Source organism: Cydia pomonella, chromosome 8, assembly GCF_033807575.1.
Source record: "Cydia pomonella isolate Wapato2018A chromosome 8, ilCydPomo1, whole genome shotgun sequence".
In the NCBI taxonomy this organism is placed as follows: Eukaryota; Metazoa; Arthropoda; class Insecta; order Lepidoptera; family Tortricidae; genus Cydia; species Cydia pomonella.
The window spans coordinates 10,902,137-10,923,307 of NC_084710.1; the positions used below are offsets into that span (position 1 = coordinate 10,902,137).

The 21,171-nt window shown below is 38.8% G+C and overlaps 1 protein-coding gene across 9 annotated transcripts in view; it reads left to right on the forward strand.

Annotated features, from left to right (window-relative positions):
• The window catches only part of LOC133520552 (uncharacterized), a 139,983-nt gene extending 120,541 nt beyond the window's left edge, over positions 1–19,442 (forward strand). For 6 of the 9 annotated variants that reach the window (XM_061855038.1, XM_061855036.1, XM_061855040.1 and 3 more), the window contains 6 exons: positions 6,076–6,247; positions 10,641–10,667; positions 11,917–12,048; positions 12,836–12,955; positions 15,714–15,769; positions 17,403–19,442. In XM_061855038.1, coding sequence (XP_061711022.1) covers positions 6,076–6,247; positions 10,641–10,667; positions 11,917–12,048; positions 12,836–12,955; positions 15,714–15,769; positions 17,403–18,015 — 1,120 coding nt within the window. In that variant the 3' untranslated portion in view covers positions 18,016–19,442. The other 3 variants (XM_061855045.1, XM_061855044.1, XM_061855042.1) reach the window with 3 other exon arrangements.
• The last annotated feature ends 1,729 nt before the right edge of the window (positions 19,443–21,171 follow it).

Below are 21,171 nucleotides of genomic sequence, written 5' to 3' on the forward strand. Positions count from 1 at the left end.
TGTAACTCCTCTGGAGTTGCAGGCGTACATAGGCTACGGATACTGTTACCATCAGGCGGGCCGTATGCTTGTTTGCCACCGACGTAGTATAAAAAAAATATATTTGAATTTTTTGGGAAAACCTTGTAGATTGGTGCGGCCTGGAAAAGGGTTAAAGAAACGTCACTTTTGACACGGACATGTCTAATCCATATCGTATATTTAGCAAGTGTTTGATATCTCATAAAGTTCGAATCGGGCCGCGATACAAAAATAGATTCTATAGATGAACCGTTAGTTAGTTAGTTAGTTAGTTAGACCTAACTAGAACCTAACTTTCTCACTAAAGCGAAAATGGTCGTGGGCTGGTCACGTGGCCAGATACAATGACGATAGATGGACCATCAGAGCAATAAAATGGTTTGGACCACGGGGCACGCGAGCCAGAGCACGTCCGCGCGCCAGGTGGGCGGACGAGATAGTAGCGACAGCAGGGCAAAGGTGGCTCGATACAGCCATAGACAGAGATACATGGAACACTTTGGGGGAGGCTTTTACCCAGAAGGGGTCCACACACCTATAACTTCATTTTAGTTCTTATATTTTTTCTTTAATACTTAATTTTTATTTTCCATTTATGTTAAATATATATTTTTCTTTTTATTACCTGTATATTGTTGTGTGTGGAACTAAATAAAGCTTTTTATTTATTTTATTTATTTATTTAGATGAACCGTCCTTGGCGTTTCTTTTTTTTAAATTAACCATGTCGCCTAAAGTGGAGTTAAATACAAAAGACCAATTATAATTTAAATATACCAATTTACCTTGATTTCTTCGTTATCTCGCATTTTTTGTGGATATCCATGATTTTATCAACAGTTTATATACTTAAACCTTTTATTTATATCAATTACTAATTAAAATACGTATATGTTCATAATAAATATTTCAATTAAAACAACCACCGTAAAACTTGTGGGTTATCCGTTAAATCCTAACAAAATTTATCATATTTGTTCACATTATTTGTCTTTTTCATTAAACTACTACTTAAAGCTTGAATCACCTCCGCAAAATAAAACAGCTGAGCGAGGGGGATGGTATCGAGCGGTGCAGCGCATGCGCCCTGCACCAGACCAAGGACATATGGACCGGCGTTTCGCTCTAAACAAACAAACGGGCCAGACAGTGACACTGACCCACACAGCTAGCATCGCTCCACTTTTAGTACTACCGACAATTTGGAGTGAAAACAAAATGTGACGACTTCAAGTGCTATTATAAGAGGGAATGCAAGAGTAGTGAAAGAGAATTTAGATAGCAACCGCGTAAAACAAACAAAAATCACTTGCAAAAGAAAGTGTTGTGGACCCAGTGCGGGCAGTGAGCGTGACGCCGTGCTACGCGGCATTATTGTCGCTCGCTCTGTTCTGCCTTTCAGACACACCTGCCCGGCATTCGACATGCCACTGTTGCCAAACTAAATTGACAGTTGGACGTTTTTGATTCGTGATGACTCGGTTCCGATAACGTGGAATCATGGAGCGTAATCGGGTTGATTGCAAACAGAGTGTAAAAAGAAAACTGCTTGCTGATTGTGATCCGTTCAGCCTGAATGGATAGGGTCGTCGCCACGAGATCTGATTTTTCCGGGCGAGCTGCGTCGGCGGTGGCGGGCGCGATAGCGCTAGCGCGCGGTCTTCAGTCGGCCGCGTGCGTGCGCGGCGTGAAAGTCTCCTCGGCATGCGTCCGGCCGTGTCGCCCGCGGCGCCCGCGCCGAGCGCGCGGCGCCAGAAGACCGACCTGCACGTGGCCGAGCCCAGCACGGCGCGCTCATGCAGCCCGGCCCCGAGCCTCCGCAGCCAGCGCGCCAAGCAATACAGGTCCATATAAATTATTTGACACAGTTCAGTGCATCTAGTGTTAACTGTTGTTTTGTGCCATATTGCAAGTTTGATTTGTAATAACAAACTTAGAATCTTTCAAGACGATAACGATATCTTAGGCCAGCGTGTATTATCAGATATCAATATTCCGCTTAGGTACAAATGTTTCCACAACTGTTTGTGGCAGTTCAATGCTATAGTTATAAAGCATTATTGGTTTGTATTCTTTATTCGATCCTTGCTCCACGAATCTTGGATGGAACAAAGAATTAAACACAATAGTATCTTAAACAAATAAATGTAAGTATTGTTTCGTTTCGTGTGTACAGAAAGGCCAAAAACACACTCGGCCAAGCCTCTAACTAATGCAAGGCCAAACGAGAGGCAAACGTGTGCAATTTAGATTCACTTTATACGTTTTCGTCATTATATTAAGAATTAAGTTTACCAAAATAATTATCAAGGCTTTTCCTGGTGCCTAATCCTACGTAATGTAATATAGTTCTTAATACAACGTCTCAATTGGATTACAGCGAAGTCACCAACGAGGTAAATGTTTTATGTACAGTTGACGACAAATATATATTTACACCTTACTGCCTTGTAATAAGGTGAATAAATGTAAACATCTTTGACGTCGACTGTACGTATCAGCAAACTGTGTCAGTTAACCGCAAGATAGGTAAATGTCCAGTTAGGTGGATATTATTTATTTGCCAATGCTATTTGCATGTTTCAATGAGACTTATTGTTTCATTGTCTGGGTGTTTAGTTACCCTTAACGCATTATTAGTCAATGCTTTCGTAACCGGATGTTTATGATTTCCAACAGCATCGACATGCATTTGTTTTGCCAATATTTCCTCCACAACCGCTTTGAAAAGATAATTGTGTCAATTCTTAGCATTCTTCTGTATAAGGTGCCATATGCGACCTACTAACTGCGTTAGGTATCAAGCAAACATCTGAAGCGTTCCGTTGCAAAATGTCAGAGCATTGTCATCCACTCGAGAGTCTGAGAATAGGTACTTAGAATACATATGTAAGATATCTACAGTTTGGTTTCTATTAGCGTCAGAAATAACTTCCGCAGAATTAAGCATGTTGATATTTATTATTCGGTACTTTATGCGGTATTATTGTATTTTTCAAACAGTTTGGGTACAGCGACAGATGTCATCTCAATATTATTTTGCATTTTAAGGTTATAAATGAATTGGTCACAGGTACCAATGATTAATTGATGACTCATTATTTACTGTAAATCATTTAATCAGTGCTGACTTTTACCAGGTATTGTCCTATCGTTGATAAAAGGATTTGAAAGAAGGATTATTTCGACTGTACTGCATACCTACTGAAATAAATTAATGCGAGTATCAACACATTAATTCGTGATATCACCGTCTAACAACAACAACAGTCAAGTAACGTGAAGGCGTAACGTCCACCACGGTAAATTAAGTAGATAGTGTTGGTGTTAGTACACATGAAAAAAACTAAGGGCAATATGGTTAAGTATGGCATAAGGGTAAGTGTGGCTATCCTTCAAGGTCTGTTTGGTGTTTAGTAGGGTCTGTTTGGTGTTTTCCAGTTAGTACACGCAAGGAGCACATGTATATGAAGTCGCAATCTCGCAATAAACACTTGCTTAGCACCAACTTCAAACATACCGGCTGCTAGCGCAATAATTTATATTTTATTTTAACAATTCCTGAAGTCAAGGAAGCAAATCAATAACTCACATCATTAAGATACCCCAATATTTATTTCCATTATTTCCAACATTCTTATTGCGTTCCATTAAATGAGACAATCTAACTTTTCACAAGCAGTGTGGCCAGTCGAAGACGCATCTAAAAAATACTGTCTCGCTAGAAATAAATACCTATTTTTTTAAATAGTATTTTTAGAATGAATTCAGCCTAGTTTAAACCCCCGAGTCTCCGCCACACACACTGCACGATGACAATGGGGTATAATTATGTGTATCTATTTTTACAGTATGTGTATCTATGCTTATCAAACCGATAAACTGATTTAATTTATAATTTAAAATAATCTGCCCTACCGTTTAAAACAATGGTAAACAACATTAGCTACGCAGATGATATGGTGCTGCTGTGTCCATCAATCAGTGCGCTAGTGAAACTTTTTAAGGTGTGTGAAGATTATGCGGTCGCTCATGGTCTGAGGTACAATACCAGTAAGAGCGAGTTGTTAGTTTTTAAAGCAGGTAACAAGGCTTTTGACGAACTACCACCTGTCAGCTTGTGTGGTATCGCGCTTAAAAGGGTGATGCGCTTTAAGTATCTCGGACACTGGGTGACTGATAATCTTCAGGACGACGTCGGTATAGAAAGGGAGCGCAGGGCATTGGCGGTGCGTTGTAATATGTTGTCTCGCAGGTTTGCGCGATGTAATGGGAATGTCAAAATAACGCTATTTTAAAGCTTTTTGCCAGACCTTTTACACGTGCAACCTGTGGACAAATTATACTAACAGGGCCCTCATTGCCCTGCGCGTCCAGTACAACAATGGGTTTAGGATGCCTCGTTTTTGCAGCGCGTCAAGTATGTTCACAGAGGCGCGCACTGACTGTTTTGGTGCAATAATACGCAAAATAACTGCCTCCCTGATGCGCCGCGTGCCTGACAGTGCCAACGGCCTCTTGCACCTAGTGTTAGAGTCGCCTGCTTGCGCCTTCTGCACTGGGAAGATGTTCATGTGGGATCCAGAGGCTTAGTGTATAATTTATTATAATTTAGTATAGTAGTTAACTAACATAGGATTAAGGGAACACTAACACTATGGACATGGTCCGAAGTACAATAAATTGATTTGAATTGAATTGAAAACATCTCTAGAAAGTATGAAACAATTTAAACGTATGGTTCGAGAGCAGACGCTTCTTCTGAATTTATAACGGTTTTTAATGCGGTTTTCATCAATACCTATAGATAAATTCAAGAATATGGTTTAGATGTACATAGATATGATTCATGAGTTTTGTTTAAAGCTGGTCTCTCTCTAATTATTTATGTAAATAATAAATAAATAATTCGCAAAACACTATCAGCTTCTAAATATAGACTGAGGCGTGTTAGGTTACAGGTGACATAGGTACAGAGGGTGTCGCCCTATTTTCGCTAATTAATTTGACAGGGCGCGTTCGCACCCACCCCGATGACTTATGGAATTGGCAATCTGTTATACCTACGAGCTAGGTATATTTGACAGGTATTAATGATGAGAATTGCTTGAAGGATTGTGCGAGATTGACAAGTTCAGTTGACACTTTGGTCTATTATTAATATTTAATACTTAACTGTAGTTTGTTCTGTACATAGTGTAGTGTTCATATTGTTTAATAGTTGTATGTAGTCTATTAGTTAGTCGTAATTTGTATTTCTTTGCAGATCGGATACTCCACCGAACACTGTCTATGACCGTAATAAGATTCATATACTAGCCGTGTCTTATCCAACCTCGACATTGGCAGAATCATCAACACCTTGATGGAGCCATAACACGAAAAATTGATTGATTATTATTTATTTTGTTACGAAAACATTATTGATTTTGATGTCTAAATGATTTTATAAAATCTCGTTGACTAAGCATGCCACACCACGCATAATACCTGTAACAACCGTGGAAAAAATGTATATTGTCTCTGTGGAAAGCCCAATTTGAGTTTGGAATTAGTTGCGTGAGAATATGGTATAAAATGGAACAAGTTTTCCAATAGCGGTGTGGAAGAGAAGTACATACTAACCCAATTACAATATTTTCAAGCTATAAACCACGCTCCGTTAAGGGCACATTACACCAACCAATGATGTTAATGATAGAGAAAGTTAACGTTCATCCGCAATTACTAAAAAGAATAAATATACGTAATCTAACCCACTCCTAGGACCAATTGATTAAATCACAATTGACAAACGGCATTTTTTATATACAATGCAATTTAGCATACTTTTTAACGGTGACAAATGGTTTTGTGAAACTGGCTAGCCTATTGCACTGAACCGTCTATGTCCAATAAAGCGTTTGCCAAATTTTATTGTATTTACGGAAAGTTTTGTAGCTCATTGCTGAGTTTCGTTTATCAGTCCGTTAATTGTGGAGGGTGCAACTGGTCTTAAGTCTAAAACATTTATTAAAGTTAATCTTTTATTAAAGTTGACATTGTTGTCCCCAGGGCCAGCCTGCCAGTGCGCACGGCGCGGCTGCTGCAGCGCTCGCGCGCGCAGACGCCGTCCGACGCCGCCAGCGAAGGCACCGCGTCGCCCGCTCCCGCGCCGGCGACTCTGCTCCAGGACGTCGTGGACATCAAGACGCTGCTGCTGCAGCTTAAACGCGTCTTACAGGAGGCACGTATAGCATGATTAGTCCTTTTATAGCGCCGCAATGCAATGTGACCCCTAGATAGATTTGGATCAAGCTGACTCTGCACTGCACAGACTTTGCAATTATAAAGTGCCGGAGTGTCAGCATAAACCTCAATTTCTACATACATATAACGTTTATTAAGGTACTTTAACACTTTCAAGTTAATATCGGTGCAGACTTGGTTTGGTCCGACTACAGGTAATTTTCTGACTTTACAGTGCAGAATCGGTATAAAAGTAGGTAGTGACCAGAGGTAGGGTCGGTTAAGACAAAACGGACACTTCATGACCAGCCGAATACACACGCAGACATACCTACTCACTTATCGGATTTGAGTCATTCACCGCTCAACCTATAAGTTACGAATTTGTGCGTGTTGTGAGTTAAACACGAGGAAATCGGCGTGTTATGAAATCACAGTTTTGCCTTAGTAACTCGAATCATCGTGCTGATTCCTTACCGCCAAGTGAGGATGGCCATCATTTCCACAATTCCAGCATTTGTAATTTTGCCTAGGATGTCTGCCTTAGCTAGTGCCTTGTCACACATAAGCTAGAATAATTATGTTTTTATGTTACTAGCATACGTACACTACCGGCCAATAGAATATAACTGAAATACCTTTGAACGAACTACTTTATATACCTAACTTGATCATATCGATCAAACAAACATTAGGTAGTTACTTACATATTTTATGACACTTGATATTTAAATATGGTTAATATTGGTCGGTCTTGTAAATGCATGCATGTAGTGAATTGCAAGAACTGTTTTTTTTTTTGTCATTAATCCGTTTAGTTTTCTACTTTTCAGCAACTTTACAGGCCTGTAATAACTGTGCTTCTTAAATGAAATAGTCTTTGATTTCATCAGTGCTCACATCATATTTATTACAGTTTTACAGGTAGCTGTCTGTTAACCTATGATAATTAGCTTCCTTGTTACTTTTTGTAGGTATTACCTATCTAGTTTCATAGCGAATAGTAAACAATATTCAATAGATTGCACATAGGGCAGTATGAAATTAACCGTAACGAAACATTTTAGACGACACTTAATAATATTTTTGGGTTGAATATTATTATATTTACACACCGTCAAATATGGACTATTAGAACCTGAGAATATAATCTCAATAAAAAATATAAATAACCAGAGGCATTGCAACTTGTTCGTGGAAACTGGCGGTTTTCCTGTGGACAATTCGAACGTTAAATTTGGGTGCATTTTACTAAGGCTTTAACAGCTTTTAAGAAGTAGAAGGTTGATGCCTGAAAGGATCCGGCAAGAAAATTTACACACACAGCAAAAAAGTTTTTTGATCCAGATACCTATATCTCTACCCACTAAATCTACCTATTCAATCAACTTTACTTTACATATACAAGTCATTATTCATGTTATTTGACTGCAAGTGTGACATTGTTCAAGGCGAAGATCAACCCACATAATTACATATACGGTTTAAGAATAACGGGTTTGAATAAAGCTTACCTATGCGAATCCTTGTACTTTCATTTAACGTCCGGACTTAAACGGACCCTCTATGTAATAAGAGTAACTAACGGAGCAACACAAAATAATAAGTAGGTAATAAACTTATAAATACACAGCTAAACACTGACTGTCAACTCAACTCACCTTATAATAGAACATTACGATTACGATACAAATGCGAAAAATAGGAAATTTTCAACGAGTAAGGATAAATTAAAACACGGCCGAAGGGAGTGTTTTAAATCGACACGAATTGCGAATTACCTATTCGCACATGTAACGGTTTACAGTAGGTACATATATGGCCCTTTAAATTTTCGACATAGTTACCTAATGTGCTAATTACCGCTCTAGTGCGTTAAAGTAGCACCATATGTACATGTATACATATAAAGGATTGCGAGGAATTGAGAACCTCCTCCTTTTTTTGAAGTCGGTTATAACAATCAAAATCAGTGCTTCCGTTTCCAGGTTACGAGTGAACTCAATTTCCTTGCTCGTTAAACTTATCCGTCAGTTTGCATTACGTCGGAGGTTAATGAAATGCAATAACTAACAGCGTTTACAGACCTTTCTTTCCATTAGAAACATGTTTGAATGTAGAAATGGGATTTACTGTTCTGATTGTGATTTACTGTTGCGTAAATACATATAGGTAACATTTACGTGCTTGATATGCATAACGAGAAAGCATGATTATTATGTTGACGTGTGCAAGTAAGGGCGTAAATGTAGGAAGTAGTGCTCATTTGTAATTTCCCCCTAGTTACTCTAATAGCACGCGTTGCCGTTACCTCCCAACCAATCATGTGTAGCTGCGAGTTAACATTATGGCGTCACCACATTGAACGACCCGCGTTTCATATTTTTGTGTACCACTTACGGCCCGATTCGAATTCGAACGTTAAGATACGTCAAATATTAGGTCTAGATACGATATAGATCGGATATGTCAGTGTCAAATGTGACGTTTTTGTTTGAAGAAACGTCACTTTTGACACTAATATGACCTATAATGTAAGAATTGTTATCACCCCATTACATTTGTTTTAAGAACTAGCTTTAAGAATAATTTTTAAGTATATACTTGCTATACCCTGTCCGGGTCCATGTGATACTCTAATCTTTTGTAACAACATATGTACCATGGTTTGCAATAAAGGAAAAAAATAAAAATAAAACACAATTCGGACTGTATCTTACAAAGATTTTTTTAACAAAAAAAGTTGTAGATTGAACTGCCAATTGATGTTCATTATTTCCGTATTATTATTATATTATATAATATCCGATGTTTGACGCATCTTAAAATTCGAATCGGGCCGTTAGTCAAAAATAGCTCATGCATACATGGTCTCTCCCTCGGTTCTGCCCACGAGGCTAAACTCCAGCATTGAATACAGGTACCTCATATCATGCCTAAGTTCTGATCGCTTCATAGCCTTAATCGATTATACAAGCAAAAAGAGCTTGGCCAAAAACATCTTTTTCTTTTCCTTCATTCGGATGACGCGACCAAAACCAGCATCGAATCTACCACCTACCTAATGCCTAATTTCTCTTCACTTAATAAACTAACGGTAATTCATTGACAATGGCTTGGCACTTCATGACACCCATACAGCTTCAATCGCGACCGTATACTGAAGAACGATACTGCCGAATGGTCTAATGTGGAACTGTGTCGTTATTAAGTGTGAGTCATCACCTCAAACGATATCTGTCGTGTTCGTACGTGTGGTGATTCCCTTTAAGCAACTTTTCCCATGTGCGATTCAACAATTTACTCTATGGGTCCCATAGATCGAAATCTAGACTCATTGTTCCCTCGTAGTGTTTGGGAAATTTAAGATAGCTAATGACTTCAATCCGCTTTTTTAACACAATGCCTAATTGAAACTGCGTTTCTTTAGATCTTCTTTATTTAAGATGTTTTTGTAGCTAATGTATAATTAAAATGAAACAATGAACAGTGTCAGATAGATCACGTCCCCACGAAGCTTGCTATCAAATTTCTACTTTTTTGTTCTTTGTTGGCACTACCATTTGTAAGGATATGAACGGGGCGAAAACAAGTGTATAAAGTTACACGAAAGGTTGAAAATAAAAGGCATTTGCTATGTTTGGAGTAAACCAGTGTTGTGCAATAGATACTTATGTCGCGGTATCGGTTTACAGGTTAACAAGTTCATTTGCCTTAAGTAAAGGAAGGTCGGGTTCGTATTAGGGCAGGGCACGTGGGCTCAGAAAGGAAGGTGTTTATTTGCCCGTTACTTTGTGTTTCAAAGAGTCATCTTATACACGACGACGACGCGTGCCTTAACTCGTAATGTCATGTTATTAAAGTTTAAATTGGACAAATCTGCGCTTTATCGTGGATGACACGAACTATAGTCGCAGTAATAAATATAAATATCTCACATATCAAGTGCTCATGAACGTATTACAAACGTTTAACCTTTATAATTATGTTTTTCTCACTTTCATGTTATAAAACCCTCAAGCGAATTCTCTTTAGAGCACAAAAATTTATAAAACTTTACAAGCCTCAATTAGTTAAGTATTTTATGTTTTCTCCATTCCAAATTATAATTTGCTAATTGAAGCTTCATATTCCTGTTTGGTCAATTATAACGCTATAAATATATATTGTCCTAACCGACGCGATCAAGCGACAACTCGAAGCATCATATCACCATGATAGTGACAGTTGTCTTTATCAACTGTTGCGGTCGTGTTGTCGTTTATCGCTCCACTTAGGATGAGGCATCAATGTTTTGCTAATGTATAGGCTAGTTGGCACATTTCTGTTTGTTTGCGTGTTTGTTGTAACGATTGTCTGTTTGGTTGCATCGCCTTGTTTGCCGCACGCAGCCGGGGGACGAGCATCATTCGATGAGTGTAAGTAACGCCTCTGCCAATTGCAATAATAAGTACCTAATGGAACGCAATTCCACCTTGTTTTTGACAGTTCGTAACATGACAACGCCGTGGTCACTTAAACTTTCTATAACTTAGATAATGCATTTTTTACAGTAAGCGGTGCCAGTTCTCTAGTGAAATGTATTTTTTTTTAATATTGATCATTCGCCCGCCATGTCATGAGATGTCATTAAAAAGTCGAATTGCTTACAGTTTATGCAGAGGAATCGTTAAATACAAAAGTACGAATATGTATTTTAATCTGTTACTTCAGTGTACGTACATAAAAATACTTTTACACTTATTAAAAAGAGGAGATCTGTAGGTACTTAATCTTGAATTACTGACTCTTATTAAAGACCAACTAAAAGTCAATAACATTTGTATTTAATGAAGTCCTGGCAGCCTTTAATACCGCTGTTAATGCTGCTACCTTTCTTTTACGGCACTTTCACCTATACTGTAACTTAGATGACTTGCTTATAATTTCCTTCCTTCCAATCTTACAGCTCATGTTACTAGCTTACAGCACTGGGATGTTTAGTGTCAGTTTACGGGTATTTCTTACAGATGCTTAGAGACGAGGAACTAATAAAGGCTGGCTGACTAATTTCCATACATAATTAATTTGTGATGCTCTGAAGTGATATTTATTGTGACACCAGTGAGGCAGTACTGTTTCATATATTTGCATGCCACTAAAAATCTCCGATTTTATATCAACTATAATCATAGTTATCACTAGATAACACACTAGCTTTAATAACAGCATGCAAAAAGCACTACAAAAATGCGACCCAGATCTCGCGCGCTAAGGAGAAAAACTATCGCCACATAAGTATAAATCAACAATAAAGAAACATGCGTATTTATGAAGATAAACTACATACCTTTGGTCACATGGAACCTTTAACAAGTTAGCCATGGAAAACCGTTCTTTAAGAATCTCAGTAGTTTCCATAATTTCCCCGCAAAGGGGACGAAGAAAAGTTATATCACCATTGAAGAATGGTGAGCAATAAATATATAGATAGATAAACCATTTATTCGCTTAAATAGGTCTTCGAGCGTTTGTTTGATACACCCCGACATATTTTCCCTCCTTTTATTTCGTATCATGTCATGCGCGACAAGCGCGACGAGTATCGTATACTTGCTGGTGATGGGAAGACGGAATAAAAAGACTAAGACCCAGCACCACACTAACCTACGTATTTTGGCGTTGCAGAGCGAAACTCTCGACCCGTTGCTGGCCGCGTGCGCGGAGAGCCCCGCGCGCGTCAACGGGCGCCGGCCCCCCGCCTCGCCGCTGCACCCGGACGCTTGCGCCGAGATGCGACGGCAGATCCTCTACCTGCAGGTCAGTCTCACTCACTCTTATAACTCTTGAGATGATTGTAATGAAAACGTTTTGTATTGCACCATACAGTGCACTAGTATATAATAAGTGTAAGGCCTGAGTGGACGCTTGAGTTGAGCGTGCAGTGGGGCGGGGCGCGCAGCGTGCATATTAAACAAATGCAAACGTTTAGGAGCGGCCTTACGGCATGCTGCTCAAATCACTTGTGAGCCCGACGCCACGCTGCACGCCTCGCCGAACGCTCCGCTTCGAGCGTCCAGTCAGGCCTTACACTAACACCGCCGGCGCGGCGCCATGACAGCTGTCCGGAGCATGACCATTGTTGCCAGAGCATTTGTTACATTTAGGTACATACTTGAACACCACACTTAGTTTGGAACTATCATCTCGACCTGTTGCTGTTCGCAGTTTTCGCACTCCCTCACGGCAGATTTCTATTTTTGCTTCACTGATTGCAGATTTCGTAATGTATGTATTTAATTATGTAGGTACATAATTTTTTGATTGCGGTAAGCAAGTTTTACATTATTTACATCTTTCTTACACATACAGACAGCGACGTTTGTTCGAATTCCGAAATCAGGAATTATTTTTGTTACAAAATATCGAGCATAGCGAAATGAGACGGAAGTAGTGTCTATTAATTTTCAATCAATAGATACATACCTCCCACGTGATCACGGTAATATCACTCTAACAAACATCCAACTTCTCATATTCGAGGAATGTTATTACTTTATCTTCAGAAATTATTCGGATGTTCACCTTATAACCTTGTCATTTGCAGAGTCAACTGGAAGAGCGCGACCGGCTGGTGCGCGTGCTGCAGGCGCAGATGCTGCGCATGTCCGAGGGGCACGAGCCGCGCGCCGACGACACCTGCAACGTGGCCACGCAGACTGATCGGGTGAGCATCTGATCATTTGCTTCCCACACAAATACAAAAATCCGGCAGATTCAACAATCCGGCATAGGAGGAAAATTTCAGGTACCGGATTACCGAGCCCCTACTGTACTGTTACGCCGTGTTCTGCCTCTTCGCCGAAGTTTTATTGACCAAATTTCACTTGCCAACCAACTTTTCGATTTTATTTACTTTGGCAACATTCGGCAAACTTTCATTATGACAACGTTTTATTTGGTGCGTGGAATTATTATTAAGTAGATTATTTATTTATGATATACAACATTTGGAATACATTTCTTTAGATACGATATATAGATATATGATACGATAACGTCAGTAATTTGACAGAGACAAGATAGGTGCGACGACGAGCGAAGCGAAGAGGAGCGTGTTAGGTGAACTGTTAGATTACAAAAATACTTTTTATAAAAATATATTTCGTATTAGACTTACAAAATCATTCTAGGTTCTTAAAACATTGCGTTTTAAAAAGTATATTTTTAAGTTGTTGTCCCAACATACAGTTGCTAACTGTTAGGTTGGGAAATACGTAATACGAATTATTATGTTGAGTTGCTACTTGATCATACGGCGGAATGAAATAATAACTAACTGCTTTGGCTCAGCGATCCAAAAAGAATCTTGGCCTCCGAAACGAGAGAACGCCACCTGTCCCAATCCAGCCCGGTTTCCTGCCATGAATTGGCAAAATGAAATGAAATAATGCGAAAAATAATTTTCGGCAATGATTTAGAGAACCCTAAATGCACTAGGTAGTACATCCCTAAAGCGTAAATATTAACGCGAGACAAGACTTGTTGTTATAGACTAACTGACTAAGCAAAGACCACTAACAATATACATAATGGATATATACAGATGGTTACTATAACTAGCTTATATCTAAAATAGACCACTTAGGCCCGGTATCTTAGACATGCCGAGGCGTTCTTAGCATTTCTGGACACCTTGGTATGCCTGAGAACGCCTGAGGGATGCCTCGCCATTCCCAAGCAGACCTCGGCATGCTTGAGGACGCCTTAGCATGCCTGACTATGCCTTTGCATACTCAAGCGAGTAAGCCTCGGTAATCTGCCGAAGGATCCCTTGCCGTGCCATGCCGATAGTGGGCGCCGGGCCTTAGGCGAAACGTAATTTCACGAATGCGTGTGTCATGCGCTAAGTCACATCAAAGAATGTCCTCTCTCCATCCCTGGCCTGGCGCCTAGGATTAGCTTGGCCGCAAAAAATAACTAACATAATTAATTACCAACCTCGACCCGTGAGAACACGTCCAGACGCCATATAAGTGGGCCGAATATCGCCAAATTCAATCAATGGTGTTTACTTCTCACTGTCTATTCGTACATTTTAATGCCAAGTTGCCAACCCTCACCGCAAGGTGCCGGCATCTTCGAGTTTTTGCATCTAAGCACAATATGTAAGCTACCTCGCTGATATCCCGCTTACAGAGCGCTTGAACTAATTTTGCTTAAAACTAATTAAGTTTATAAGGTACTTTATTATTATTATTAGTTATTTTTTTTATTTAAATTATTAAATTTAACAATTAAACTATTGTTTAGGCGCGTCGACATATATATTAAAATTAAAAAATCAAATAATAATAATTATTTGATTTTTTAATTATTATTATTATTTTTTAATTAAACCGCAGGGCAGCTTGTGGCGAGCTGTTGGGGAGTAACGACCCCACGGACCCGAGTACTCCCGAGAGTCGGTCAGGGTCTCCGTCTCCGGCGTGTCTTCGTCGGTCGGAGTGGACCCCAAGGGGACCCGCAGGACTCTCAGCTCTGGCTTGCCTTCATTGGCCGTCCAGAGAGAAGTCGTTAGAGCTAAATGCTCCAGGGGTGGAAGTGAAAACTTGCATAAGACGCGAGTTGGCACAGTGGCTGTTATCAGCCACTGGGTAGAAAGCGGCGTACACCTCTCGACACCCCTGAGCCGCTCACACCGGTGTTGCTCCTGGTCGTCTTCACGACGGCATTTTCAGGGGCCCATCTAGTGGGCGGCGAGTCACCGCCTGCCTCGATAACTAGTGAAAACATTGTTATGGCAGGTGTCCGGACGTCTTTGCAATAACCCAGTCTCATTGTCCTCCCAAACTTCAATCCATAGACCGTTATACTGTTCACTTTACTACAATAGTCCCAATGCCTGTTGCGACCGGTTCATTGGTGTCTATTGTTGCGCCTGTGAACGGGTTCCAGCAGGCGTTCTACATGACATTAAAGCTCTCCAAGAGGCCTCTACGTGTTGGATCTATATCCCCATGCAAGCCTATCAAAAGACCGGGATTTATAGGCCCGTGAAATCCAAGGAGATACAATAATTATTATTATTATAATCTTCTTTTTTTGCATTATAATAAGCATCCGTATTTTAAAAGTATTATATAGTATTATAACACATTTATAGCATGATTATAATTACTTATCTATAAACTTCTTGATTTGTATGACTCAGCGACATAATTTCCCGAAAAAATCCATTACTCCCTAGAGAATAAAGTGGGCTATACTCCTAGTGTTGCTTGAAATACCACGCTTTATCTATTAAATCACACTGGGATGAAATAGTTATATTATAAACTCGTAAATTCATTTCTGCTATGAAGTCATTAATATGAAGTGTCAGAGGTGCTCAACAAACAATTGCGTTGGAGTATTCTAGCATCACACCTCATTTATTACATTAATCATGAGTTTAATCTAAAATTCGCGTGTTTTCGTTTCAGTTGCGGCCGCCGATGAGCTCGGCGCTAACGAGTTCTGAAAATTCCGGTTTAGTGAGGTAATTTGACTCCATTTCTATGGTTTAACACCATTTTACACCAATAGCTACGAGCCTATGATGCTACGTTGTGACACACTTTTATTATCTATGTAAATATTCAATTTGTCACACGTGTTTTAAAAGCAGCAGTTTTCTCACATAAACTTATTGTTGTATGTATTTAAATATTTTATTATTTATTGTTTTAGGTTTATCATCACTTCGATAAATTCGTTGCAGTCTATATTACACACATTGCACTCATTTATCACCGTCCTTTACATGCCGCCTGTAATCCCTTCTTATTATTTCTCATTATGTAATGAACATAGCAGCATTATATTACACAACACCGTTTTTAAAACTCACAACTTGGCCTCTGACATCAGAAACTCTAGATGGATTCTAGCCTTGAGAGACTATATGAATATGAAGATGACCTTTGCACCCACTTCGATGTGCAGTGTCTCTCTCACAGTCCCTCCATATTTCGCAGGCATTTTCATATGATCTCTAATTTATTTTTGTAAATGCTACCTCATCTAGATCTTACTATCTTAATCATTATAGTGCTACCACTATCAGGACATTAGTAATTGGCTTCTTCAATACAACTAACTTATAGAGACTACAATAGGTCAAGGTCAAGCAAATTTAGCTTCATTTCTCCTATCTAATTCAAAGTTAAACTCCGTGTTTTGGTCAATTGGTGGTGGTACTGCTTTATCGACATCGACTTTAATATCATGTTCTAATTTCCTCACATGCTGCTTTTAATTCAAATTGGATTTTGGGCAAATGTTGTCTTTGGATACCGGTGCAGTTTCCACTTGGGGGGCGTTCGTCCGTCGCAGCAGGTAGCGTGGCTCGACTGCTTTCTCGCTGTTTGCCTCTTGTGTTCCGTCAATGTGTTGTGCTTGCTGCATCTCGCCTACCAGCCGAGCGACCTCTTCAGAACGTCCGATAGGGATATTGAAGATTCTTGCTATAGATATATCAAGTGATGCATGGGAGTTAGACTCGATGAAATCGAATAAAAAAGTAATATTGTGCCTATTGCCTATGTATATATCGCCTGTAACTACTAGTTATTTTAAAGCAGTATGTAATGAGATTATTGTTGTCTTCAAGCCTATGCTGAATAGGTTGAAGGGTATGAACGCTACATAACGATTGATTTAACAGCACGATTTGGCACTTTTTTCAAAAGCGTGGTTTACAGAATGTAGGAACGTTGCATTATTGTTGTATTGTATATTTAGGTAGTCCGAGTGTTTTGTCGTTCTAGTTTTTTCTTGTTTGGAACTAATTTGTAATTTACTTTGATTATGAAATCGCTCTCTGTTACACGCTGCCCCGCAGAACGTAAAGGTGAGATTCAAAGGCACAACCTTTGTTTAGAATTTGTTTCAAAGTACAAATTAAATTCCCTTTTAAAAATTATTATCACATACCTACTACTAGTAAGAGTTAACAAGCAATATAAAGGATTGTTTTCTTGTAAGCTTCTAAGCCCGATTATCCTTTACTTAAAACAGTAAACTGGAGTACTTTATAAACGATTCTTGTTATCTACCGTAAAATAAACAAACAAGTTACCGTTAAAATAAACAAGTTATTACACCTACTAATGTGAATTTATTTTTCTCAGTTGGAATGAACAAGCTAGCGGGAGGAAGCTGCCGGTGTACAGTGAAGCACAAAAGACTAAGAGGCCTGTAGTCAACGGGACCGTGAAGTGCCAGTGTGGTGCGCGGAAGGACGAGGAGCGGCGAGCGGACGCGGTCCAGCTCAAGACCAACAGCCGGGTCGGCTCCAAGTACCTCCAGGCCTTGGCCAACAGCGACTCCAACCGGTACGTCAAGCGGGATTCCTCCGTAGGGGAGAAGACGGTACGCAAGAGCCTATACTCGACCAGATCTCGTTCCATTGAGAACTTCCACAACCAAGCGTATTCCAGTGCGGAACCGCTGCTCGCTAAAAACGCAGTGATCGAAGAGAACACGATCAAACACCACACATCGTACGGAGACCTGTATAATGGTCGCATCAGCAGCAAGGAGAGTGTAAACGGCAACAGACACAGTCCTAGTTTAAATGGCCAGTCCACCGACACGGACTACAGCTCTGACGGCGGATACAAGTCCCTACCGTCGTCCATCAACTGTAATGGTTATTCGCCGAAGAAGATCAGTGGTATCCCCCGGAGGTCTATCGAGCAGAGGTTTCTTTCCGCCAAGACTGTCAAAGCGAGCGCTGTTTGAACCGCGTCCGTTCGTCTCGAGAGCCAGTTTCGCATTCAAACGTCATCATATTTAATGTTTGTACATGAAAGTGTATTTTATTTATATTCGACATTTCTCATTCTGATGTCGGATCCACTAGTATTGCATCATTTGTTATTAACGGGCCTTTTGTGTAACAATATTTGTGCAATATGCTGGTGCGTCTCGTTAAAATTTGTAGATTTATTTTGACAGCACCGAAATGTACATTATCGGCCCATTAACTTGCCAACAGTGCTTTCAGCACGTATACTTATATACCATTTTACATAAATTCCCCACATACTGCATGATACTTAAAAACATCTTGAATCGTATACTTAAACTATATAGGTACAAATTCGTGGCTGGCTATGTGTGTGGAGGAATTGTGCCATTAGTCTGTGTCACGGGTGCTGGGGCAACGCTTGTTCGCATTTATTGATTCCACTCGCAAGGCTAATAATAAGCTACTATATGAACGCGTACTTTAGTAGTTGTTGGATGCCAAATTATAAAAGTGTAATCATTTCGATTAAATTATGTATCTCGATGTATTCGAAGTATATATAACTGTATTGACCTGAGATGTAAACAGTTGATGTTTCGTTTCGTAATTTTCAATTGCATAGAGCATATTATTTTTTATTATCCTAATTTTAAGGCTAAAATTTGACCTCTGTATCATACGGTTAGCAAGAACAACAGGAACTAATTTTGTAGGGTTAATTTACAAATTTGTATACAGGCGATAAAGTGGTTATCTTAGATTTTCTATGGTAGACAAACTAGTAGATATAAAGCTGTAATATGTGATAAGAGTGGCTGTAAAAACTTGATTCGTTTCCACGTTATATCTTCCTGTTAACCATTGTAACTATTATTGATTGTTTCATTATTTATTTGCCCCTTAGAATTATTTTGTAGCGTCAGTAGGTATCATATATAGGTACAAACATGTCCTCTATAGGTCCCAATATTATGAAGCTACAAATTATTATTTAGAAGATAATCTCTATTAACTCGGATGACAGATTTCATTAATTTGCCTACATACACCAAAGTTGCCAGTTATTATCTGTACAGTAATTTGTATCTTTATAACAATAAGATCAGGCATTTGTGTTATCCGGAAGTCATTTTAAAGCATTTTGTATGATCAGTGTTAACGTAATTTAATCTAATTAGCCATACATAGTGAAGTTGTATTAATCTTCCACGAAGCCTAATTATAAATCTCCTATATTGATACCTAGTATAATTAATGTGTAATACAACATCTTTGCGTTACTCAACGTACTTATGGCTTATCTTATTCATTCTCAGTGCTTTCCTATGTTAGTTATCTACGTGAGTTTTAAGCCCACTAGCTTTAGTAAAACAAAAATATTATTTTGAAATTGTTTCAATAAATAGTTTTAATTTTGTATTGGTTTTTATTTCTTTAACCTCAATTCAAACAACATATAAATAAATAATCGTGGTAAATAATCGTGATTATATTCAGGAACTGACTCAGCACCATTACATTGATAATTACTTATCTTTATATCGAAGTTTACAGTACACGAACATAATACATGATCAAACGGATTCAGCAGGGCAAAGTACAGTCGCCAACAGATATATATCGGAGCGACAGAGGTGCTCAAAAATATCTGAACACGCACTCTAGTGCCTTGACAATAGAGGCGTGCGTATTTGTGAGCATCCTGGCCGCTCCGATATATATATCTGATGGCAACTGTATTTTGCCCTGCTCGTCCCGAATCCATTTGATCATGTACTATGTTTGTGTCCGAGTACATTGAACCAATGGCATAATAATCTAGTACAATTTAGGTAGCAACAACGTATAAATAGGTAACTACAACTATTTTTTCCTAAATTAAAAGGGAGTGCCATAAACGAGTTCTACGCGGACGGAGTCACGGGCAGCTGCTAGTTAAAAAAGTTTTAACCTAGCTCTACGCATTGATTAAAAAGACTATCCAAGATAAATCTAGTCTCTCTAATCTAGTTAAAAATAGAGCGTATTGTAATTTTAAGCCAAATTATTTAGACAAAATTGTAAAGGACAACAAAGAAATGACTAAACCTAAAGAAATAGCCGACGTCTTTAACGAGTATTATATTCACTTAACGCATAACGAATATAACACAGAGAAACATAGTTTGGGTGATATTTCATCTCATAACTCAACAATGTTCTTGTATGCTTGTGATGACTATGAAATAATCAAAACAATTAGATCATTAAATTCTACTAGTTCTGTAGGATATGACGAAATATCCACTACAGTTATTAAAGACTGTGCTTCATTAATTGCACCTGTTTTAAGTTTTCTAATAAACCTTTCATTTACTAGTGGCACTTTCCCAGATAAACTTAAGATGTCTATTGTAAAACCATTGCATAAAAAGGGTGAGAAAGAGGATCTAAATAATTACCGTCCCATTACTTTGGTGCCTGTTCTATCAAAAATATTCGAAAAAGTTATGTACTCTAGAATAACCTCCTTTTGCGATAAATACGAAATAATTAACAAGGACCAAAATGGTTTTCAGAAAGGGAAAAGTACTGTACTCGCTGCATTTACTTTACTCAAAAAAATAACTGAAGAAGTCGATAAAAGACAACCAGTTTGTGCCATTTTCTTTGACATGAGCAAGGCTTTTGACTTTGTCTCACACCAGCGTCTTCTTGATAAATGTTATAAATATGGCATTCGGGGTAAGGCACTGGACTGGATCAGAAGTTACCTACATAACCGAAAACAATGTGTACAAATTGAAAATATTAATGATAATAATACCATAGGCTACGTTAGATCAGATATTGCAGTGAATAGAGTTGGTGTTCCACAAGGAAGTGTGTTAGGCCCTTTATTGTTTTTACTATATATTAATGATTTACCAAACATTACAGATTATCAATGTACTTTATTTGCTGATGATATTTCCCTAGTAATTACATCTAATAATACAGCTACCTATAACGACGACATCAATAGCGAAGTTACCAAAGTAATTAAATGGCTAGAAGCAAATAATTTGAATGTGAACCTTAATAAAACTAATGTCATGCAATTCTGTAATAGAAAAGAAGGAACTGAATTGAATGTCATATATAATGACCAAACTATACAGGAAACT